Source organism: Cibotium barometz, chromosome 36 (genome assembly GCF_041138505.1).
Source record: "Cibotium barometz isolate CiBa-2024 chromosome 36, ASM4113850v1, whole genome shotgun sequence".
NCBI lineage: Eukaryota > Viridiplantae > Streptophyta > Polypodiopsida > Cyatheales > Cibotiaceae > Cibotium > Cibotium barometz.
In genome coordinates, this window is record NC_141081.1 from 14,682,787 (window position 1) to 14,709,530 (window position 26,744).

At 38.3% G+C, this 26,744-nt stretch overlaps 1 protein-coding gene across 1 annotated transcript; it reads left to right on the forward strand.

Moving 5' to 3' along the window:
* The first annotated feature begins 19,246 nt into the window (after window positions 1-19,246).
* On the forward strand, window positions 19,247-23,059 carry LOC147617521 (putative laccase-11). The gene is made up of 6 exons (XM_086775780.1): window positions 19,247-19,553; window positions 19,755-19,906; window positions 20,071-20,315; window positions 21,024-21,152; window positions 21,352-22,302; window positions 22,651-23,059. The coding sequence occupies exons 1-6, from the start codon at window positions 19,410-19,412 to the stop codon at window positions 22,779-22,781; spliced, it is 1,752 nt and encodes a 583-aa protein (XP_086631906.1). The 5' UTR covers window positions 19,247-19,409; the 3' UTR covers window positions 22,782-23,059.
* The last annotated feature ends 3,685 nt before the right edge of the window (window positions 23,060-26,744 follow it).

A 26,744-nucleotide genomic window follows, 5' to 3' on the forward strand; every position in this document is an offset into this window, starting at 1 on the left:
CTTTGAGGAGAGATATCACGCCCCCAAAACAAGGACTATCTCCCCAAAAGTTCCACGATGGGTGTCGGGTAGTGTTTATAAACAGAATAGAACCCCGCCGGTGTTCTTTCCTTTTCCCGACGGGCCCGCTGGGAGAAGCAGTTATCCCGACGAGCCCGCCGGGAAAACCAAAAGCCCAGAGCTGTTATAGGACTAGTGGGTTCTGGCAGGTCATTGCTCAGGTCATGTGAATATACAATGTGATCACAAGTTTTAATATGTTAACAATAGGTTTTGTTAACGTGATCACGAAATTGTGAAGATGTTAATGAAATCCCTAGTCGCAGGCTATCAAGTAAGAGAGAAACTTGATATAGGGTCTAGGTGTGCTAAGATAACTTGAGGGGAGGTGTAGGCACTAGTCGCAGACTATCAAGTAAGGGGAGGCAAACTTGGTATAGGGTCTAGGTGTACTAGGAGTATTCACTTGAGGGGAGGTGTTGAAAATACAAGTGAATAGGGTGTGTGTGGGAACAAGCCCTTGGTTAGAGGTTGTAAAAGAGAATGAGTAAATGTGAAAGAACCTGTGAAAAGGTGAGAAGAATCTACTGGGAGAGAATAAAGGGTAGCATGAGAAGATTTAGGAAGTGTGGAGATATTCTGGGAGATATTCTAGGAAAAGTGAAAAGGTGGAGAGAATCAGGGAAAAGAGGTGGAGTGAATCATGGAGAAATCAGTGGGATTAGATGCTTGATGTAAACTCTATAAATTGTTTGTAACCACATGCAGCACTCGTTATGAAAAATCTTCTACATAACATATATGAGGATTACAAACCCTGCTCAACCATTTGTCCAATAAAAACTAGGTTCTTTATAACATGAAGTACATTAGCCAAATACTTCATTATATAAACAATAGCACCTTACAAACATGCGTAATATGATGTGTAGTATCATCATCTATTTATGTATACCTTGGTTTTTTCATTTTCTATATATCTATAAATCAGCCCATCATCATGAGACTAGTCATGTGGTTAGAAGAATGTGAATTAATATACCATATATCTCTAAGATTTTATGCTCTACAATCATGGAACTAAAATATGTTGCATTACAAAAAGCTACTCAGTTCTATCTTCAACTTGCTTGCTTAAGAATGTAGAATTCACTTGCCTGCAATTTCTTTCTTTGTATTATTATGTTTTTTATAGTAGTCATTTTCTATATGATGACCTTGTTTTCCATAATAATAGTACTACATACCATTTTCACTTTGATTTCTTTGCCATCCACCTCAGCCTCTCTAGCTTACCTTACCTCTAGAGTGGCCTCTTCCACCCATTTGTTATTAGATTAATGTTGTTATTGTTATGAGACCATGGTTTTGTTTCCAAAACAACCTACACCACCTCGACCTCTAGATAAAGATATACATCTACCTCCAGCTGTGTATGTGTATGTGTAATTTCAAGAGATGATATTATACCCACGACATTCATCTTCTTAATGATCATAAGGGCTATAAGTTCCTCAAAGTTTGGAAAGTTTGGAAAGTTTTGGATAGATTTCAAAAATAGATCATATTCTTTCCCAAGCCCGTTCAACCCAACACCAAGTCATCACATCATCAAGCAACTAGACGTCCAATATAGGCAAGAACATCTGCAAGCCCTTTTATTTTATCGTGAGTACTTAATGATATTTATCTTATTCCTCTACACATTATGCAATTCTTACTTTAATTTCATCTTTCTTGCATTGGTACTTATGCTATACAACTTAACTAAGGTATCCCATGTATCGTTACGTGTCATTATATCCTGTATATGGCCTATCATAACATCTAACGACATGCTAATAGTAGATAACCAGTCTTCATCACTTTTCTTCCTTTCTCGTTTTGTGAGCCTTAAAGTCTTGCACCTATTGTGGAGTGACCTTTTCTTCATCACTTTTCTCCCTTTCTCTTTTTTCTCCCTTTCTCGTTTTGTGAGCCTTAAAGTCTTGCACCTATTGTGGAGTGACCTTTTCTTCTAGAAGATTTGGGTCCTTGTCACTACCTAAAACAAACTCCCAATATCATTTTCCCATAAGGAAGTTTCTCATCTTGAACTTCCATGCTTGGAAATTTTTCTTGTTATCTAGATTACCTATCACAATCTGAGAGAGAATTTCAGACATAATTACCCGCAATAACTTACCAAAAAGTGCTTGTAAAAACTTTTGTACTTACATCAAACTTATATCCCCAACACAATCACCACCTGTGATATTGTAAACATGTTATTCTACAATTGCATATGAACTAGTCACATAAACATACATCCACCAACAACTTGTTACAAATCTCATATTGTGAATCTCATATTCTCTTCACAAAATATCTTGTAACCAAATTTATATCATAACACTATGTACAAAACTAGAAATTGGGTATACACAATCAAAATCAACACTTTTATACAAAGTTACAAAAAACTTAGAGAGTCAAAAAATGGGGCCCAAAATGGCCTCAAATACAAACAATGTAATCAATAAGGTCTTATAGACCACTCTCACACAATATTATTCCCATGTGCTTCACTGTCGAGGGGTGGCTCAAGATGTCATAGTGTACCTTATTGTTGTTGCGCTTGCTACTCTTAACTAGTAGCTACCTATAAATATTTGCTTCAAAATAAAATGAGAAGATATGGTTTTACCCTTACCCATGTATCACTTCCTTTACTTGCCTATTGATTGCCTTTACATCATATAATACGGTGCTCTGATACCATGTTGAGAGTCTTAGGTGCTAGGGATAGGCTTGGTAGAGTGATACACATAATGAGAGATATTAGATTAGGGAGGGTTAAAATAATCAAGTTAATCCATGATTAAGATTCATGGACCACCAATGAGCACACTCAACCAAATTTATTGCAATATGTTATCAACAATACAATGAAAGGCTTCTAATATAGATAGCCTCCTTCTCTAGTCAAGACTCTTTGCCATTTGGCATACTTATCCATGAGTTATCACCTTTTCAAGATAGAACCTACCCATATGCTTATCCTTCAAGATAGAACCTACCCATGTGCTTATTCTTCCAACATTACACAGGCTCTTCGACATGAACCATGGCCCCAATGAGTCTAGCATGATGTTTTCCTACCACTGCCTCAGGTGTCTACTAGCTTACATGCATGTTACATTTGAAGACATGGTAGACACTGGGTTCTGGACTTCACATTCTGCATTTAGAAGAACCCTAAAAAAGCTTCACTCCCACCAGAATTTTTATCATCTTTGGCAACCAGGTCTTTCGACCTCGATGTGAGGTTCTGAGGACGAAACCTACATCAGGTAGGGGGGAATGTTAATCCCTTCTTGGATTAACAAGTATGCTCCTCCATTTGAAGACATTAATAAGTGTCATTGCAAAGGCACTATAAAGGTTGTAACATTATGAGACATTGGCCACCTAAGCCTTGGTATGTTTTGGGCACCCAAGTGTGAATAAGGGCCAGTTGTATATGTCATTTTCTCATAATAATGAATGGACACAAATCCCCTTTGTGCTATGAGAGCTCTTGGCTTGTCTTGAGAGAGAGTGTGAGACTGTACTCTAGTACATGTGCCTTCTCTATGCTGTGGTAGCCCATAACATTGGTCAACACAAATCCCTGGCCACCCTGATTTTTTTTCTTCTCTTAAAAAGTTACAACGATGGAGCCCGACAATCATTTGTAGTGGCGCGTAGACGTGGCAGCGTTAGGGACCTTAGGGTCACTGACATGCAACGCATGTGGAGATGGGGCCGATTATAGTGGCACATGGTGGAGGGGCCGGTTAGCAGTAGCGCGTTGATGTAGTAGTGTTGGGGACCCATGGGGTAAGCGACATGAAGTGCATGGAGGCGTGTTATATATATATATATTGTAAAAGAAAAAGGAAAAATAAGAAATTAAGAAAGAGAAGAAATAAGAAATAAAGTAACAATAACATAAAAGAAACTATAATTGTGTTATTTTCTTTTTAAAATTTTTAAAAAGAAATTAAGCTTTTTAGGGGGAGATTTTTTAAAATTTATCAACTTTGGGGGACCCTACTTCTGTGATTTTGCTAATTGTGACCACAAATTAATCTTGGCTTAATCTGGAACTACTTGGCTTGCTGATCGCCAAAATTCAGGAAGCGCATAAGGTTCATGTATAAAGCTTAGTACATAAGCTTTATGTATAAGCTTCATTCATAAATAGAATCTATGCATGCTCGGCGCATACATATATGCATGCTCGGCGCATACATACATACATCTAATCCTTATGTAGGCTATGTGTCCTCATGTGGTTATAGCTTATTTGGAACCCTATTTTCACATTTCATAATGTTGCCAATTGTAAGAAATTGTTGGCCACTTTGCTTCTTGTGTAGTTTCTTGTCCTCTTGAAAATTCTTGCTTTACACTATGGCAAGCATTGTGAAGTGTGATTTGAAGTGTTCCAAGTAAGCTATGCCTAAACCATCAGTAAACATCTACATTAACCAATGAGGTAATAAGTTTATGCACAATGAAGCTTTGTGCATGACCATTGTAATCAGGTATAAGATTTATGTGCGTTGTAATCATGTATAAGATTTATGCTTATACATAAGCTTTACACATAAGCATAAGCTTATGCCGCATAAAGCTTCATTGTGTATAAGCTTATTGCCTTATTGGTTAATCTAAATGTATAAGATTTATGCTTATGCATAAGCTTCACACATAAGCATAAGCTTATGTGCAAAGCTTTTTCATAAAGCTTACACATAAGCATAACTCTTATACCTAAGCTTATGGTTATGTATAAGATTTATGCCTATAACCATAACCTTACGTATAAGCTTTATACATCAAGCTTATATATAAGGTTATGGTTATGCATAAACTTATGCATAAGATTTATGCTTATGCATAAGCTTTAAACATAAGCACAAGATTATGTGTAATGCTTATTCATAAAGCATATGCCTTAACTTATGGTTATGCATAAGTATAAGCTTTATGTGTAAATCTTATATATCAAGCTTAAGCTTATGCTTTATGCATAAACCTTATGTATAACCATAACATTATGTATAAGCTTTATAAATTAGGCTTATATATAAGGTTGTGGTTATGCATAAAGCTCCATGCATACACTTTACACATAACCATAAGCTTTGCACATATAAAAGCTTATGCTATGCATAAGCTTATGGCTATGCATAAGCTTTATGCATAAAGCATAAACTAAAGCTTTATGCATAAACTTTACACATAACCTTATGGCTACACATAAGCTTTATGCACAAGATTTTGGCTATACATAAGCGTTATGCATAAGATTTACACATAAGCTTTATGCATAAAGCATAACCTTAAGCTTTATGCATAAAGCTTTACACATAACCTTATGGCTATACATAAGCTTTATGCATAAGATTTATACATAAGGTTATGGTTATGTATAAAGCTTCATGCATAAGCTTTACAACACAACCATAAGCTTATGTGTTAATGCATAATCATAAGGATTATACAAAAGCTTTATGCTTATGCATTTAAGATTTATGTGTAAAGCTTGTGCATAAAGCTTATGCAAAAAGCTTATGCATAACCATAAGCTTTATGCATAGCATAACCACCATAAGCTTATGGTGGTTAAGCATAAAGCTTATACATAACCTTATGGTGGTTAAGCATGAACTTTTACATAACCATATGATGGTTAAACATGAAGCTTTTACATAACCATAAGCTTATGGTTATGCATAAAGCTTTTGCATAAGACTTACACATGAAGCTTTATGCATAACCATAAGCTTTTGTATAAGCTCTATGCTTATACATAAGCTTTAAACATAAGCAAGCTTATGCATGAAGGTTTATGCATAACCATAAGCTTGTGTATAAGCTTTATGCTCAATGCATAACCACATAAGCTTGTATATAAGATTTATGCTTTATGCATGAGCATAAGCTTGAAGATTTTTACATAACCATAAGCTTATGTATAAGCTTTATGCTTATGCCCATAAGCTTTTATATAAGCTTTATGCTTATGCATAAGCTTTAAAAATAAGCAAGCTTCTGCATGAAGCCTTATGCATAACCATAAGATTATGTATAAGATTTATGCTTATGCAAAAAGATTAAGCATAAGTCTAAAGCTTTATGCATAACCATAACCATAACCATAAGCATAACCATAACCATAAGCTTTATGCTTTATGCATAACCATAAAGCTTATTTACAAGTTTTATGCTTTATGCATAGCCTCTTATGTATAAACTTTATGCTTTATGCATAGCCATAAGCTTATGTATAAACTTTATGCTTATGCTTCTACTTATGCATAATATTTAGACATAAGCATAAGCATAAAGCTTATACATAAGAGTTTGGTTACGCATAGCTTATGCATAAGCATAAAGCTTATACATAAGCTTTTCATTATGCATAAAGATTCATGCATATGTGCAAAGCTTATGCGCATAAGCGTAAACCTTATATAGAAGCCTAAGGTTATGGATAAAAGATTCATACATAAATCTTATGGTTATGCATAAGCTTCATGCATGCATAGATAAAGCTTCATGCATAAATATTGGTATGCATAAAGACTTTATGCATGCATATATGAGCCTTATGCATAAAAAACATAAAATAAAAATAAAAAACATGTAAAGAATCATGTCTCTTACCTAAAATGGTATGGGTTTACTTCCCAGACAAGTGAACTCTTTACCAAATGCGTCAAGTAGCAAGCCATCACATCGAAAAAGGTTGTGGAAATAAACATTTTTGGTGCCTTGGACTTTTGCATAAATAATTAAACCACTTTTCTTTCCACCAACAATCTTTTCACTTCACAGAAATGTTTGAAGCACTTTTCCCATTGGTTGATACATTGTTCTACATTCAAAAAATAAGAAATCAAAACATAAACTTTAGAAAACCCTAATCTCCATAACAAAGAAAAACCCTAATTAAGCTACGAAAACCTTCCTATATTACATGCTTGTGGGAGATAAGAGAGATGAAAATAACATTACCTTTTGATTAGAGGAGGGAGATGGGGGGTTTGCCAAGGAGGGATATAAGAAGAGGAAGATGAGGGATGAAGAGATGAGTTGAGGGTTGAGATGGAGTTGAAGGGATGGAGGTGCCATATTCTTGTTTACAACACCTAAGCAACAAGATGCCATCGCATGCCATAGGAGAAAATGGACTTTGTTTTGTTTTTCTTAGCATGCCACTAGCCTGGCTACTACTGGCCCAACTAAATTTTTAGCTCTACTAGCCCAAATATAGGCCACTAGCTAGGCTAGTAGCCGGGCCAGTAGCACACTACTAGTGGAAAAAGAAGAGAGCAATTTGAGTACACATGGAACTTCCTATGTACACAATGTCTTGTTTTGGCCACATTGTTTTTTGCCATAGAAGGTGATACATATATTGTCCTCAAATGATGATGGTGGTGGTATTTTGTAAGATTCGGACTTTCCTCCAAGTCCATAGGGTGCCTTATTTCGTAGGATAAATATAGTATTTGAAAAATTAAACTTATTTCCAAATCTTTGGTGAATGAAATCATAGAAATTTTAGCTTGTGATGATTAAATCTTAACCTAAACACACATGTACTATTTAAGTTCTCAAGTTTTGGATATGTGGTTGAAACCTTTTCCTTAAGTTTATTCACGTGATCACAAGATTTTTTGTGATAATAACACATGTGAACAAGTTATTCACATGTTCTCATGTTACCGTTCACAAAATAACAGGTCACTTGCCATTTGGGAACCCCTTAAAAGCTTGGCAACACATGGGAATAAGCTATTCACATGTTCTCATGTTACCATCTTCACATAATAGCAGGTCAATGGCCACCTAAGAAGATTTTTAATGCCCGACAAAGATAATTTTTTTAGGCCCTTGTGAAAGCTTTGTGAATATTAGATGTGATCACAAGATTTTTTGTGTTATTAACATATGTTATTAACATGTTCACATGTTCTCGTTTATGTCAGTGAAATCCCTACATGCGAGGGTAATAGTGAACCAATGCTGTCATCCCAGGTAACATCACTCAAAATGTGTAAGACATGATCCAGTATATATATATAGGCGGCATGAGGCAAACCATGCACTACCTCCTCATGTGCGAAACCATCTATGTGTGTATGATGATCTAAGATATCAATATAAACATCATCATAATCATAATCATCACTGAAAAATAAAGAGGTATCCTCACATGAAAGATAAATGACATCATCTCCTAAGTCATCATTTATGGCATCCCCAAGGTTTCCAAGGTCATCCTCAATCATAAACATGGTCTATCTCCATCAATGATGCCCCTATGTGACCTAAATCCATGATAAATCTATCTCCAATAATATAGAAGCTAAGGAGATGTCTAAATCAAATGCAAATCTCTCAAGATCTATGCCATATGATCTACTTTGAAAATGGTCAATATGCATAATCCTACTATGATGTCTCACATTAATGAAATCATCACTACTCTCATGCACTATCCCTGACTACTCAAATATATGAACTCTATCCACACGAATAGTGCCAAGAATGTTGTGAATACTAGGAGTAGTAGTCCTATGTGATATCTCTACAAATAGAAATCCTAAAAGAATAGCCTGATGCATTTAACACTAGTAACTCAAGACTATGCTCATAGGTGTCTCTATGACTCGTATATAGAGTATCACTATCATCAAGTGTGCTAATGGATACATCACTAATCAAATGCACACTATCCTCATGATCTATAGGAAAGATGATAGGCATAGAAGTATCAATGCTCGATATGCTCGCCGCGCTGCCATCTCTATCCTCTTCGATATCATGTCCACATGATCTAACTCACTCACATCAAACCTCTCTATCACTATCACATACATCATCATCATGCGCATATGTGTCAGTGGCATCATGTGCATGTGTATCCCTATCATCATGTGTATGTGTGTGTGATACATCAATATCATCATGTGTATGTGTGCGTTACATCAATATCATCACATGTGTGTGTATGATCATCACCATGTGTATATGTGTCAACATCAATATCATCATCAACATAATGATTCATCATTCATCACTATCCACATTATCACCCATTGAGTGCATGCCATCATGATACCCATCCTCAGGTATATGGCCATCTCTATTCACGAGTGTAGGGCACTCAATCAAATCCCCACTTACATCATCCCATGCAAGCAACGCTGAACCATCCATGTAAAGATAACTACATAGATCCTCAACAAAATCACCATGTGTAGAACATCTAGACCATCTAGCACAGACATCCTCCTCATCAAATAAGTGTCTAAACTGGCTAGGCAACAACATTTGAAGCTCAAACATCTATATGTGACATGAATATGATGTGTCATCATAGCATGATGTCGGTGAAGAAGGATCTAGAGGTCGAAGCCGCGATGTGCCAAATGTAATCGAAAAATGATATGCATCTCCTCACATGAAATGGAAAGTAAAGATGATGGGCATAGAGCTAGAGTAATAGGGTATGAGTGGATGCCACACGATCGACGTTTGGGATGGAGTTGTAGTGATGTCGACAACGATGATACTGGGTAGTAGCACGACGATCGTAGGTAGGGTAGAGGTAGTAATTGATCCCCATGTCATCCACCAATGCCCGAAAGTGTGAAAACACTCCCAAATGTACACAAGAATGCCACATCGCGCGTGTGGAAAAGCAACCAATATGCTCAAATGACCAAAAATGTGTGTGTGAATACCCAAAAATAAACCAAATCAATCACACGGCACACGAGCCACCTTGATGAAGCTCAAACAATGTGAACAAGCCCAAAAAAAATGAAGCATGTGAATAACACTCACAATATGCTAATGCATGTGAACAGGCCCCATAAAGGCCCAAAGCATGTTGTGAACACCTCCCAAATGCACCAAATCTATCCCACAACACATGAACAACCTCCTCGTGGCTCAAAGCATACCAACAATCCCCTAAGGCCCCCCAAAAGTACATGTGTAAATGTCCCTAAGCCCAAGTGCCTAGGCTCCATTCCCCATGTGCATGTGCAATGAAGCTCTGATACCAATGTAATGAAGGGAATCTAAGGATTGCACTCATTAGCATGGAGTACACACATGTCCCACACTCATCATAGGGAGTAGCACCTATTGCACTCATAATGGACTACACACATAGCTTCTCAAGAGGGAGAAGGTCACCCCATCGAAACTTAGAGCTCCAAAGAGTAAGAGTACTCATGAAAGTATAATCATAAATAAGGGTACAATGTATATGATCCCAATGCCTAATATATCCCAAGCCTCCCCAAAAGTACACATGTAAATGTCCCTAAGCCCAAGTACCTAGGCTCCATTCCCCATGTGCATGTGAAATCTACTTCATTACATATGTGAATTTTGCATTATGGAAAATGTGTTGAAAAAATTCGAACCATCTTATGTAGAAGTAGCTATGTGTTAAAGTAAGAAATGGAAAGAAGTAATGAAAACAAACACAAGGCAAGGTTAGCAGTAAAATGATATGAGGACATTGATTTTGAAGAAACTTTTTCTCCTATTGTTAAAGTTGACACAATTCCAATGTTTCTTGCCATTGCTACATATTATAATTGGCCAAAGCCTTGAAAGAGTGCATTTGTTAATGGCTTTATTTGAAGAAGAAGTTTACATTTAGCAACCAATGGGTTATCTCATAAAAGGAAAAGAATATCTTATATACAATTTGACAAAAGCTTTATATGGTTTAAAGCAAGCCCAATACCTTGGTACTTAAGGATTGATGAATATAGATTCTCAAAAATGGAATTGGGTAATGTGTGATCCAAATCTTCATATCTTGCACAAAGATGGTCACACTATGGTACTTCTTATATGTGTGGATGATCTTATTATCATTGGTAGCTAGAATATTCTCAAAGAAAGTCTTTAAAAGGAGTTTCATATGAAATACTTGGGTGTAATATGTCTTGGAGTTGAAGTTTGGAGATAAGATTCAAGCATTTTTTTTACTTAATCAAAGTACATTAAAGAATTATTGGAAAGATTCAACATGATGGACTTTAAACCAGTTTCTACTCCAATGGAATCAAAGCTAAAGCTTTCAACTTCTACAATGAATCAAGTGTTGGCAATACTCTTTTCAAACAACTTGTTGGAAGTCTCATATGTGTGACAAGTTCTTCTCCTAGCATAGCTTATAATGTGAGTACCATAAGTCAACATATGGCTAATCCAAAAGAATCACTTTGGAGAGCAGCAAAGAGTACACTTAAGTATCTTAAAGGAAATTTTAATTTTGGTATGAGCACATTCCCCTGTGATACTTTCAGGAAATTATGATGTTGATTGGGCAAGCAATATTGATGCATCAAAAGTCAATATTCACATGTATGTATTTTCTCTTTGTTCTAGATCTATACCATGGAAACTAAGAATGTAATATACGAATGTGTTTGGGGGACGAGATTTGCTTTAGCTTCATAGTAGAAGTTAAAGCAACTGTGGCTTTAACTTCTACTATGAAGCGAAGGGGTTTCAGCTAAGAATGTAATATACGAATGTGTTTGGGGGGGGGGAGGAGATTACTTGGAGGATCATGGAGAATCAAGAAGTCTACTCGACTATGATATTTTATGATAACCAAAGCTGTATTAAACTTAGAAAGATCCTAGTTTTTCATGTGAGGACAAAAACATATTGTAGTTCATTTTTATCATTTTATTTGTGAAAAGGTTCAAGAGAGAGAGAAGTACAACTTGTTTATGATCTCCATAGAAGAACAAGTTGCATATATTCTCACAAAGCCACTTGGAAAACTCAAGTTTAAGAATTTTAGAGATATTTAAGTGGGAGATTTGAAGGATAATGGCCACTTACTTATTAGCACCTACAACACATTCTCATTTGATTAGGTGTTATCATGTATACGAAGGCTTATATACGGCGATTATAATAATGGATAGAGTTTATGAATAATTATGGTTACTCTAAAGGTCAAGACCTTTGACATCCCACTTGAGGGCTATTTAAGAAAGCTCTTGCAAGTCATTTTATTTGGTAAATACACATACACTACACACACTCAATGTACATGATCAATGATTCAAGTTTATACTCTTCTATTCATGAGTGAAATCTAGCTTGTTGTGATGATGTATATTTGATGAGTCTCTTCCAATAGCCAAGGCCCCAAAATCAAGGGGTACCACATGAGTTCAACGTAAGAGTTTTTAAATCATTGTAATTTTAAAATATAAAAACAATAGGGCGTGCAAATGTGTAAACAATATGAAGGCCAATAAGTTTATATATATACATACATACATATGTGTGTGTGTGTGTGTGTGTGTGTGTGTGTGTATGTATATATGTGTGTGTGTGTGTGTGTATGTATATGTATATGTATGTATGTATATATATGTGTGTGTGTGTGTGTGTGTGTGTGTGTGTGTGTGTGTGTGTGTGTGTGTGTATGTATGTATGTATATGTATATGTATATGTATATGTATATGAATATGAATATTTATATATGTGTGTGTGTGTGTGTACACTTGTGTGTGTGATACACACTATATATATATATATATATATACGTGTGCACACACACACACACACACATATGAGAAGAATTTTAGGCATTGAGATTCATAAAATAGTCTATGTTTTTCTAATAGTCATTGAATGAAAATGATATCTAGAGTTTCAAAATAATGAGCTCCTCGAGGAATCCTTTATAGCACTAGGATATAAAATAGCATATTCTAACTCAACAAGGCTGTTTAATGTGGCTTGTAAGTTCTTTAAGTTGATTGGTTGTAGTGTTTTTCTAAAAAAAATGGTAGAAAAGTTTAACTATGACAATGATATAAGCTATTGATATGCTCAGTGTGATCATTTCAAAAATATGAATATTACATAAACAACACTTTGCACATAAAAGAGGTGGTTGATTCTGGGAGACCCCTCCCCCTGTCTCCATGAAAAAGAAAAAGCCTAAAAGAGGTGGTTGAAAAGCATTTTTTGGTCTTTCCCTAGGTGAAGATTTCGGTTGAAATTGTATATGGTAAGAAGAGTTCATTTAGAAAAGTAAACATGAGGGTCTTGTTGGGTGAGAGGGCAAGGATGGATCCTATTCCTCTAGACTTGGAGCCATGTGATGCACATTTTGTTGTGCACCTTAAAGGGTACATGGGGAAGACCTAAGAAACAACTTTTGTCCCTTTTGGAACCAAGTGTAGATCTAGAATTGACAAACAAATAATAGAAAAAGAAAGGTCACAAACAAAGCTCAACACAATTTGAAAATCCATGTCTTTGGTTCTAGACAAAAAAGAAGCTTAACACTTCGTCCTATTACTATAGACAAGAGTAACTTGTAATTGGACCTAAAATGGCTAGGTCGTAGGCCCTAAAGCATATATTTCATTTTCTTTTGTAGGTGATACGAGAGTAGATCAGATGTACTAACAATTGCAAATCGATATACTTGTCATCAGTTAATGCTACATTTTCCAAAGATCTTTGAGATGTTGCGGTTGCTACAAAAATTAATACACATTCCTAAGGCAATGCTAGGCTTTGCTAGTACGATGGACTATGATCAAAATTGAATTGCCACTAAAGTTATAATCAATCGATGAGTGATCATTAAAGTTATAATCAATCGATGTGAGAATGATCACTCGCTAGGTAAAGCTTATGATGATGCTTATAAATTGCAAAGGAAAGTTGTAGTAATGGGCTCTTGTTGTGGTGTAGTTTGAAAGGTTGAATTGCTTGAGAGTTGAGACCCACCAGCAGTAGTGTGACGTGTCTATGCCCATGTGAGAAGCTCGGGCATAAGTAAATGAGCTACTTCTTAAATGCAGTAAATGAACTACAGTTGTCAATGTACAAGTAAAGCTGAACAAACACTTTGTGATGATTTGATGGGCAACCTGTCCCCTCAGAGTTCAGTCAGTAGATCAAGGGTCGAATCGTTTGGCAAAAAGCATGTGTTACTGATGCCGCGTATACTGGGCGTAGACTTTTAGTCATGTGATATGCGAAAATGCTTTTAAAAAAAAGGAAATATATGAATCCAGGTCATGGGAAGCTATCTGTTCTATATGACCATTACTTCATTTGCTTAAACGTTAATGCCCGATTTTGAAGCTTTAATTATGCCATGTAGCCCATTATTATTATCGTTACTTCATAAAATCACACTTTGATTCTAGATTAACTATACATCACAACAACTCCTCTTTTGAAGCTTTGTAAGGGTGGAACGATGTAATGTTTTTTTGAATAATACATATATTGTCAAAAAAAATGGGTCATGCAAACTTTGAACTTGGATGATGCCCAATTATGACCTTTTTCTGCATATCAAACCCTGGTCCTAGAAAAGATGGTGAAAAGAACCTCCATGTCCGCGGGGAAACCGTCCAAAACCAGTAAAAAATGAACTCTATTAACCTGCTCTCCTTTAATTGTAAGGGGCTCACAAACCCGGAAAGGGGCAGTGGCCATCAATAGGTGGATTAGGGACTTGGCTTTTGATTTTGATTTTCTCAGTTTGCAAGAACTCAATTGGGGGTCCTCAACTTCAGTTGAATCTTCAAAGAATCTCTAGGAATGCTATATGGTTTTTTACCAATCATCACTCAGGGAAAGGAGGGTCAGCAATTGGCATTCACATGAAGTGGGAGCACTCAATCTTAGATGCATGGTCTGATGATAACCACAGTTGGACAGCGGCGGTTAGGTTGGGCAATCCTTTCAACTTCACTTTGATTTCGGTCTATGCCCCCTGTTTGGCCAGCATAAGAGCTGCAACCTGGCATTCTATCATACAGGTTGTGGGACCCATCTTGCTTGTAGGTGACTTTAATATGGTTGAGGCTCAGGGAGACAGAAGTAAATTTCTGGGTAGAACCATTAGTGGACAGGAAAAAGATAAATGGGACTTGCTGAAGGTGCGTAAGGATCTTTCAGACCTTTCAAGGAAAACAGGATTCTCGTGGTCTAATAATCAAAAAAGTCTCTATCACGATTCACAAAGCAGCTAGATTGGACAGACTGTATGCCTCGGGTTGCCTTGTTGATATGTTCTTAAAAGTCAAGTGCAGTGCTGAGCCCTCCCTAACCATCTCTGATCACCTCCCTTTGATTGGTAAGCTATCTTTAGGTCAGGCCAAAGGAAGGGCTGGATGGCCCCATCTCGACCCCTCCCTCTTCCGTCTCCCGTGTATCCAACAGAAGATTAAATTTTTCATCACTGAAGCCTTCAGTCAATTCTCTTCCCCCTCCAAGGGATGGGCGTGTCTGGTCAATAAGGTTCATTCTATCTGCAGTCAGGGAGTTTAAGCTTAAAGTTTCTGTGATCTGTCGGAATCGTAGAGTCCAGATCAGGAACCAGATCCAAGACATCTATCAAACTAAAAATGGGGTAATGGACCACTCTCTGATCGAGCTAAAGAACCAACTCAGACTTGAGGAATTGTTGGCAGCTAAGGCCACAATGCTGTGGTACAGAGAGGTTTGGGCTGGGAAAATAGACACACCTCACCCTAAGATGTTTTCTCTCCTCAAAAGGAAAAAAGTTAGGGATCTTATTCCTATGGTCAAGAAACCCAATGGGCAGGCAGCAGAGCCGATGATGTAGAAAACCTGAAGGTAATCAAGGATCACTTTTTTGACTTGTTCTCCACGGCCCTACCTCCCTCTCCGGAAGTTACTGCAGCCAGGGCCAAGATTGCTCTCATAAGGAAAAAGGTTGTCAACCCCTCTTTGGCTTCCAAGCTAGACTCCCCCTTCTCTAAAAAGGAGGTCAAAGAGGCTATCTCTCATCTCAAAAAGGGGAAATCACCGGGTGAAGATGGGATCCCAAATGAATTCTTTCTTGCATTTAAAGACGAGCTTATCCCCCACATCCTAAACATCTGGAAAGAAGCCATGAAGAAGGGGGGCCTTGCTTCTGAGAAGACTAATATGGGGGTCATAAAGGTGATTCACAAAAAAGATGATAAAGAAGATCTTGGGAACTGAAGACCCATAACATGTCTCTCTTCTCTCTACAAAGTTTTTGCACATATCCTGACTATTAGAATCAACCCCTATATGGATGAGTCGATCCTCAAGGAGCAAAAGGGTTTCATTAGGGGAAGGTATATTCTAGATGCTATCATTAGCCTATGGGAGGGCATTGAACATGCTGAAAACTCTGGCCAGAATTATATCTTTCTCAAAATAGATTTTGATAAAGCCTATGATAAAATAGATTTTGATAAAGCCTATGATAGAATTGATTGGTCCTTCCTTTTCCAGTTCCTTCAAAATATTGGCCTCAACAAGAAATTCATAAAGTACGTTCAAACCTTACTAGGGAATTCTTCATCAAAGGTGGCAGTTAATGGATCTCTCACTGAGGCCTTTCCTCTTAGGAAATCTATAAGGCAAGGTTGTCCTTTCTCCCCCCTTCTCTTTGCTATTGTTGCCGATGCCCTGGGGTGGCTTGTTAACAACCAACAATAACATCAAGGGGATTTCAGTTCCAAACAGGGCAGAACCCTTATGTCTTCAACTCTTTGCTGATGACACTAATGTTCTTCTTCGTAATGAAGTGCAAACTGCAGCCCACTTCAAGGCCTGCCTTGATACCTTCTGTCTAGCCAGTGGATCTCAAATAAACCACTCCAAGACCAGCTTCAGAGTCTTCGAAGGAGTGCCTTCTCCAACTATTCTGTCCGCAGGTTGTAAGGCTATCCCTGAAGGGGTAGTGTTCAGGCTGCTTGGCATCCCCATGGGGTTTAACATTTCAGTAAAATAGAGATGGGACTATGTGCTGAATAAACTAAAAAATCAGGTCAAGAAATGGAGTCACATTAACACGGGGGTGGCTTCTCGAGCCTTTGTCCTCAATCACTTCATCATCCCTTCAGTTGTATACTTTCTGGCCTGTTGGAGGCCCTCCAAGACCTAACTCCAATCCCTTAACTCTATCATGGGTAATTACCTTTGGGGGGGTCACTTGACATAAGGAGGATCAGCAAAGTTGCCTTTCAGGTATGTTGTTTGGATAAAGATCAAGGAGGTCTTAGCATAATCAACATTGGTCTGTTGGCTGAGAAACTAGCAGCTAAATGGATTCAAAGAGCTATCTTGTCAAATGATGTATGGGCAAACCTGCTCAAAAGGGATGTTGGAAAATTCTGGCTCAAAGGAAAAAGGGCTTGGAAGGGATTCTCTCTCAATGAAGCTTTGTTCTCAAAGGCATACCTCTCTCCAATAGGCAGCAAACCGTAGCTACAGAATGTGGGAGTCATGGATGAATTATAAGAAGCTCTTCTGCTTTCAAACATATACCAACAGAGGTCGGTATGCTTATGCTGCGGATTCAGTCTGGTTTGGACATCTTGTGAACCCGATTTCCAATGAACAAGTCCACATCAGCCTCTCTTGTTTCAAAGCTGGTATAAAGGTGTGGGGTGACCTATGTGACTCATCTGGCATGTTAAACAGGGAGCAAATCAGTAATAAGTTCATCTTGCCACGGGGTGGAGCTGAACTGGTAATACAAAGATGTAATGCTCTGAAGGTTTCCATTCCTCCGGGTTTTATATGTGACTGTAATACATTTTCTAAAGCCCTTCTGTGGGGTATTCTAGTAATCTGGTCAAGCTTCCTAACTTGTTTCATGCAGGGAGCTGGTTCTCAAACTCAACAACACAGATGGTCCTTGTCCTGGAACAAACATCGATGGGCCTTTCGCTTCAAGTTAATCTGGGCCTTCGCTCAAGAAAGAAAACACGCCATTCTGGCCTAGCTGGTCATCCACAAAACAACCTGGACACTCGACAAGGCTATGAAGATTGGTCATGGGAATGGTCTCTGTCCCCATTGTAAAACCAAGCTAGAAACTATCCCACATCTTTTTTTCTCTTGCCCAGACACTAGGCAATTCTTGAGTGTTCTGAACAAGGCTTTCATGAAGATTAGGAACTCCCCTCTCAGTTGGAAAGAAGTCCTCTTAGGAGAATGTCACACCCTGGACCCCTTAATGTGGCAGTCCGTCAGAATGCTGCTTCTATGGCATGTATGGAATCAACGCAATGAAGCTCTTTATGAAGTTAAAACTAATCACCATTTTTATCTCTTTCTTGACAGTGTCCGCAAGCTTATCCATCATCTCCAACCAACTGGTGTTCCTATGGAGGTGGATCGTTGGCAGGACCTGCCATGGAGGAAATGGAAAAGGGTTCTCAGCTCCTCGCTCTGTAAAAAGAAGGAAACTATGCTACAAGGTTTGGATTTCGAATGTCAAAGAAGGCTTCAGCACTCTGCTCATCACATTCAAGCATTGGAAGACTTCCGAGGGGTCCTTTAATCCCTCCCGGACTCAGGCTACTTTTCACGTTATTCGACCATGACCTTACAAGAGGGAATGAAGAAAGTTTGCGCAGCTCCTCTCCCCGAAAAGAAGGAATTCAAGTTGCATTTGGATTATGTCGCTTCAGCCGTTTTCATCAAGCTCCTCATCAAGTTTTGGATTCATGAAACTGTTCATCAAGTTTTGGATTCATGAAACCTTTGATTATGTCTATTGCTTCATCTTCAGTTTAATCGGCTTTCGAAATTTCAAGTTATGTAAGTTAATCCCATTATCTAGCGGGTTTAACAGTTCTCAGGGTCTCCCCATGGACCTTCCTCATGGGAACTTGTAACCTCACCTTTTTTTAATATATTCCACTGTTTTAATTTTAAAAAAAAGAAAAAGAAAAGATGGTGAGTCTTTATGGTGGAGGGATAAATAAATGACGGTGGCCTAAGCATAGTTGTTTAATACGTTTTTATGGAGAAAGGAAAGTGAATATTGCATTTAATAAATGATCAAGGACATTAGCCAAGGTTATTTTTGCATTTAATAAATGATCAAGGACATTGGCAATCTCAGTGACCGAGCCAAGGTTATTATTGCATGGTAAAAGCGGTTAGATGGGATTGGAACACTCTATCTCCTGGGCGACTGTAGTATGTACTACGGAGAAGAATTTGAAAGTTAAAGCGATAAAATCACTCCAAAGATGAGGTAGACAATCAGCTTTCCGAGTGGTTCCAGGCTCCCAGCAGTACAATGGTAGATTAAAGCCCACCTACCAGCGCTTGGTGCTGTTGCCAATCACGGCTTGTCCCCCCTCACCATCACTTATATATGCATAACTTCCCTTACATACCACCACACAGCTCAGTGCATGCATTGCTATTGTTGCCTTTTTGTTGTTGAAGAGACGAGCTTCGTCTTCTCTTCAGCTGACACTAGTTGAGGTTTGCTAAACCACGGGTTCGATTGCATTTACCTTAATCACCTGGTTTAGTTATGGCAGCAGCTAGTTGGCGTCCTAATCACCCAATCCTTAGCCAGCTTTACCTTTTGTGGGCTTCCCTCATAATCGCCATTGCTGTCTTGCAGCAATGCATGTTCATATGCCAAGCAGTTACAACGAGGTATTACGATTTTCAGGTAATGATCTACTAATACTGCATTGTTGATATCTGAAGCCAGTATTGCTACAAAAGGTTTTTCATGTTGCCGACAGTGTGTACATTTAGTAGCTCTCATATCTAATGAGAATGATGCGACGTTATGTGGGATTAATTAATCACTTGTCTTCAATGGCTACATTCTTAGTGATACTGAAGGAGGGTTTTTTCCTATGCGCAGGTGCAAAACACCACCATAACCAAGCTGTGCCAGCAGAGGAACATCATCACAGTGAATGGCCAGTTCCCGGGGCCGACCATCTACGCAGAGGACGGTGACCGCGTGATCGTGCGTGTGACCAACGCCATGCAATACAACGTGACCATCCACTGGTAAAGGGACGCGTAACAGATACGCTTGCTTTTTAACCGCCCTATTATAACATGTACAAATGTTTTCTAGTTTTTAATTATATTTTTAGCTTGTACTTGTAATTTGACTTTTACTTAATGTTTTTTTTTCTAACTTTTCCTTTGAATAATTGGTTTGTGTGAAGGCATGGAGTGAGGCAACACTTCTCATGCTGGTCTGACGGACCCTCCTACATAACGCAGTGCCCCATCCAACCAGGCCGCTCCTTCACATATGAGTTCACATTGTATCAACAAAAGGGCACTCTTTTCTGGCACGCCCATATCAGCTGGCTTCGTGCCACTGTCCATGGTGCCATCGTCATCTACCCCCAGTCAGGCATTCCTTACCCTTTCCCCTTTCCTTACGAGGAGCACGTCCTTCTCCTTGGTATGCCTCTAAACAACATCATCACTAACATCTTCTTCTTTTTTGGCATTAAAACACAATCTTCTTCAATAACGTAGTGGTGTAGGATAATGGTGTAAATGGGCAAGAGTTAAACAAGTATTCCGTATTGTTGGCAGCCCTAGTCCTCAGGTGCAATAGAGTAGCATATGTTTTGCTTCCTTTATTAACAGTTCGAAATTAGAGTTAATTTCCAAAATCTTATCAATTTCATGTGTTGGGTTCGCAATCACTCCCCATATAATATTCATCCATGTAATAAATTCAAATATAAATACACGCATGCATGTGTATATTAAATGCAAACATACATGCAAAGCTCACAAGGCTGGTCCGTTACTTTTCCTTTTCACAACAGACTTACATATATGCGTACACCCGTGCCCCCCACCAACATATATGCAAAGCTCACATGAATGGTCTCTTATTTTTTCTTTTCACAACCAACTTACAGTTTACCCGTGGGCGGATTGATGATCTCTTTCTTTCTTTCTTTTTTCTTTTTTCTTTTTTTTTTCCCATTTTCATAGCAAACTCACGTACATCTAGTATAACTGTAAAGCAATCACGTGTGAAATATCCTTGAAAAATAGAAAGCATAAAAAAAAAACAAGAAAGTGATAGGTAAGGGAGGTAGGTCACACGAAGGGTGGTGGCGTTACATTCTACTGTCTTGTCTTGTAAGCATAGGTGAATGGTGGAATGCGGATTCAGAGATTTTAGAAAAGCAGATTTTGGCCAGCGGGGGACCGCCCAACATCTCAGATGCTTACCTCATCAACGGTCATCCAGGGCCCCTCTATAACTGCTCAAGCCGAGGTATTAAAAAAATAAAGGATTAACAAGATTAATCCATACTTATACATATGTATATATGCGTGTGTATATTATATATATATATATATATATACTTATACATATGTATATAGATATTTACATATATATATATGTGTGTGTGTGTATATAAGTAAAGCTTACTAATTAGGATTATTATTTGAAATATTGTTGTGGAGTGCAGACACTTTTGTGCTGAAGGCACTTCCGGGCAAGACCTATCATTTGCGGATTATCAATGCAGCTTTGAATATAGAGCATTTTTTTGCCATAGCAAACCACACATTGACCGTGGTGGCGGTGGATGGGGAGTACACAAAGCCCTTCAACACAAGCGCAATTGCAATAACACCAGGCCAAACAGCAGATGTTTTGGTAACAATAGACGCATCATGCAACAGTCAATACTACATGGAGATCGGCCCTTACATGTTTGCTAACGTTTCCATTAACAATGTATCATCTCTTGCTGTTCTATCATGCTCCGCCTCCTCCTCCGCCCCCTCTTCCCCCTCATCGACTATACCAAGGCCTAATCTTCCAGGCAGAAATGATACTGGCTTTATTGTCCAGTACGTTAATAGCCTCAGAAGCCTCTCCATCGCTGATAACGCAATGCCAGTCCCTCAAACTGTCGATAAAAGCTTGCTTTATGCTGTTGGCCTTAACCTAGCTGCTTGCCCAGCAAATCAAACATGTGGAGCTCCTAATAACACCAAATTTCAGGCCTCCGTAAACAATATCACCTTCCAAAAGCCAACCTTAGCAATGCTGCAAGCCTTCTACTTTAGCCTTAGTCACTCATTTACGAGTGATTTTCCTGATAACCCATTAACTTCCTTTGATTATACAGGCAATCCACCCTCGAATCTACAGTCCACGGTGGGCACCAAGGGTGATTTGATTGCGTTTAATTCAAACGTGCAGCTTGTACTGCAGGGCACCAGCCTTGTCTCCAAGGAGAACCACCCTATTCACCTGCATGGCTATAGTTTCTACCTCGTTGGATATGGCCAGGGCAATTTCCAACCGTCCGATTCGTCAAGCTTCAACCTGGTGGACCCTCCTCTCATCAACACCATCGGTGTCCCTGCCGGAGGCTGGGTGGCTATCCGATTCACAGCAAACAATCCAGGTAATAATATAAAAATCCCTTCTAATGTCAGCCGGCACTTCCCTTTCAATGTCAACCGTCACTTGCCCGGCTTTCGAAATTACAAAAAAAATCCTAAGTTTTAACATGAAATTCAATTCAAAGAAAACAATCAGGTATTAATATAAGAATCTGACTTAAATATTTTTAGTTTGAAGAATCAGTTCATTACTCCGATAAGAAATCTCAAATTAAGGTTAGTAAACAAATTAATTACTCAAGGTGGACTCACACCTAGGCTAGAAAATGTAAAGTAAGCTTGTATTACAAACTAACCTAATTTTACATCACTGTATATAGTCTAATGGGCTCTTATGATTTGGGGTGCAGGAGTTTGGTTTATACATTGCCATTTGGAGATTCACACCAGTTGGGGTCTGTCCACTGCCCTTATTGTGAAGAATGGGCAACAACATGATCAAATGCTTCCTCGTCCACCAGCAGACCTTCCTGCATGCTAAATAACAGATCTTTTCCTCCTCCTCCCCCCCCCCCCCCCCAACCACCACCACCACACACACACACACACACACACAAAACACGAACACAAAAGCAGAATCTTCTGGATGCATGCATGTAGTAAACCTCACCATTTTGGCCAATTCTTACTAGATTCTTGAAAATCCTTTTCTTTGAACAAACACGCATTTGCCACACGCTCTTTTGGTAGGTCAATTCAGCACAGCAAGTTGTATCATGTAATTTATCTGTTTTTGACATTCTGATTCTATTGTGTGTCTACACGCGTCTCAGGCCTGTGATTCAACGCTCGCTAAAACCTTTTTTTCAATAACAGTCAATGACATGTCGAAGAAACCCATTTGCCATCCTTTTGCATGTACACGTGCTTATGTTTAAGTAATTCATAGAAGCCATATCATTGACACATCAAAGATACTAGGTCATGTCAAGGCATTATATCTCCCACTACTAATATTGAGCTATTAAAAAGTCACCTCAAAAAGGAGGGAGTTCAAAATGACATTTGAAGCTATTTACAATGTATAGCTTATAATGTATAGCTTATATCCAATATAGTTCTAGCATCCACCAACAAACAAAATAAAATGTAAAGAACATTTAAAGCTATTGATAACAAGAGTCATGAATTCCAAAATGTCATTTAGAAAGAAAGCAAGAATGAAATCCAACATGGAATGAGTTCCAAAGAGCAATTAAAGCTACTCATAACGAGTGGATTCTCATCATGGAGGCCACACCTTAGCTAGATACATGGAAAAAGTGGCTCTCTGTCCCATCGTCCTCATTCCAAGTTTTTAAGATGCTCAACTCAACAAGTAGAAAATGAACATGTAACGACTTAACTCACACCAAAGATTAGATGACACATGACAATTCAAGAATATCAATATAGAAAGCAACTAGCATGACAAGTATGCCTCTCGAACATCACAATCTTCTCATCCAAACACTTCCCACTTCTCATATCTACCCACCATGGACAATGCTTAACCATAATCTCACCAATCATGCCAGTGACATAAGTGCAAATGCTATCACCCAGGTGGGTCATTAGGGCCAAAAATGAAAAAAGAAAGAGCCGTGTAAGGATTGGATTAAATTTTTTAATCAAAGTGATTTAACTAAAGTAGTAGAGACAAATAGCTATATTAAATGCATCTCTTTTATCTATATTTAGAGGAGAGTGTCTTTAATATGCCATCCATCACGTATATCTAGTGTCATTAATTCATCTATTCTTGGCGGCGGTCTTATCTACTTTAGTACATGTTTTTTAAAATAAGATTATTTCAAATATTTGAATCCATATCATACTTCTCTCTTTCACATAGGGCATTCATCTCATAAAGCTCTACATGATGAGGCTGAAGCTCAAAGACTACATGCAGAAGGGAAGAGGCATGTAGATTTATGGGTTCAAGGAGGTCTATACCCTCTTGACCCATGAACTGTTAAGCCTCCATCATTTAGAAATTTACATAATCTTTTTCGATTCATTGGAGATGATAGCGAAGGCTTATTTGGATACTACTCAAGATTGAATAATCAAGCTGCTAGTTTTCATTATCAATACACACACATGGCTGAAACTATGCTTGGTGTATATAAGCAATCTGTTAAAGGGCTATAAGACATTGTAATCTCACAAACTTAGCATGTAAATAAATTAGAAAGACTACTTTAATTATCTCAAGAAGAGGTTACAGAGCTAAGACAAACTAACAAGAATTTAGAGGAACATGCACTCCAGAAAAACCCAACTAAAAAGTGCTCTTTTTGGATCAAGAGTGAGATCTAGACAGATTAAGGATGGTTACATGCCTAGCAACACAGGGAGGTGCCAAGAAGAAATGGATGAAGCTTGCTCAAAGCTACATGAATAGTGTGGGAGGTTTCTGCTTGGATAATCCTCTAGATAGAATTTCTATAATAAACTCTACTATTAAAAACAGTGACTTAATTGAAATGCTCAAGCTCTCGGAGTGTGCACTGCTTGGAAGGAGGGCATTCTTTGAAGGAGGGTAGTGAGGGAAGTTTGCAGTGACTTTCGTGACTTGGTTAAGCCTAATGAGGTGGTGGAGGCTTGTGATAAGGTTTCAATAAGTAGGAAGGGATACAGAGCCATATCACAGCTACTCATCCAAGGTATGAAGCCTTGTCATCTTTGTGTGTTTAGCTTAGTATCCCGACCACATACCATAGCAATGGCATGACACCAACAAGATTTGGCTATTCCAAGATTTATAGGTGAATACAAACACATTGACGGTTTAATGAATGTAGAGAAGCCAAAGAAAAATAAATCAACATTCAAGTGTGACATTTATAATAACATATTTATAGACATTAGAAGGGTCCAATTAGCCATGGTGAAGTTTTATCAATGCACAATAGAGGACTGTGAGGGTAATCTTATTTTTGTTATCAATCTTGATGAGGCACAGATCCTCAAACATTAAAAAACAGAAAGAATTCGTATAAAACTAATGAACAAAGCTTTAAATTATGCCCAAGGTGAGGGAGACTAGCCATTGCACAGTCAAATATGAAACTATGGTACACCTAGGGATAGCTGTAGTGCTAGATGAGAGTCATGATACTCTCAAATGGTTATTCTAGCAAAAGCTTATATCAGGTCTAGTGTTAATGAGAAAGATCGAACTCCCCACCAACTTCATGTACTTCCTGATGTCAACAAGTGATGAAGAATCCTTTGCAAAAAGCTTCATGTTCACTTCCATTAGCATAGACACAGGCTTGCAGTTTGTCATCCCAGATGCTTTGAGAATCTCCCAAGCCTACTTTTGCTGTGAAATGAATATTTTACTTGACTCTTGCCAGACCTCAATCCCCAAACATAAATGCATAAGACCCAAGTCTATCATCTCAAACTCATGGCTCAGCATATCCATTGTCTTCTGGATCATCTCTTCATTGTCACACCTGAAATGTTTAAGTCATCTACATATAAGACAACCAAAACAATCTTGCCATGACTTTTAAGAACATACAAGTTAGCATCAAAAGCACTTCTTATAAACCCAATCTTTTTGAAAAATTGGTCTATCATGTGATACCATGCCCTTGGGGCCTGTTTCAGCCCGTACAATGCCTTCTTCAGCCTGTAAACTTTGTTTTTTGATCTGGGCATTTCAAAACCTGGTGGTTGAGCTACATATACCTCCTCCTTGAGATGGCCATTTAGAAATGCTGATTTGACATCCATGTGAAAGATTGGCCACTTTTTGTGAGCAGCCAAGGCAAGTACCGCCCTGATAGTTGGGTGGTTGCAAGATGAGGGTACTCACTTTCGTTCACTCTCTCTAAAATTGGGACATCGACGCATCTCAGGCGGAGTACCTCGATCGTGATATCGCCATCAATTAAAACACGACATGTGTCTCCCAAGCCTAAAGCGACATATCTTAAACGAGATACCAACTAATTCCATGCTAGCAGGCTTGGAAGTTGGGTGTCAAGTCACCAATACAGGTCATCACCACCACACTATCTCGATCGAGATATTCATGCCACTCGGATCCACATCAATGCCATGGTGGATCTCCCTAGACATCCCGCTCAAATGTACATTCAGCATATTTAATCAACCCATCTCCACCGTCCAGATATCTCGAACAAGATACTGAAATATAATCTCGACCATTGAAATACCTCGTTTGAGGTATAGAGATGCAATCACATTCGTCCACATACCTCTTCGAGGTATAGAGAAGAAATCAAGACCGTTTAAAAACCTCGAATAATGAGGTACATCTACAAAATCCGACCTGTCCATTTGCGCACATTTGAAGATGCAATCCTAGCCGTTTACATATCTCAATCGAGGTATTAAATGAATCTCGACCGTCAAACATACCTCGATATCGTGGTAATGACTTAAATCTAAGCCGTCCATGTACCTTGAACGAGGAACTGAATTC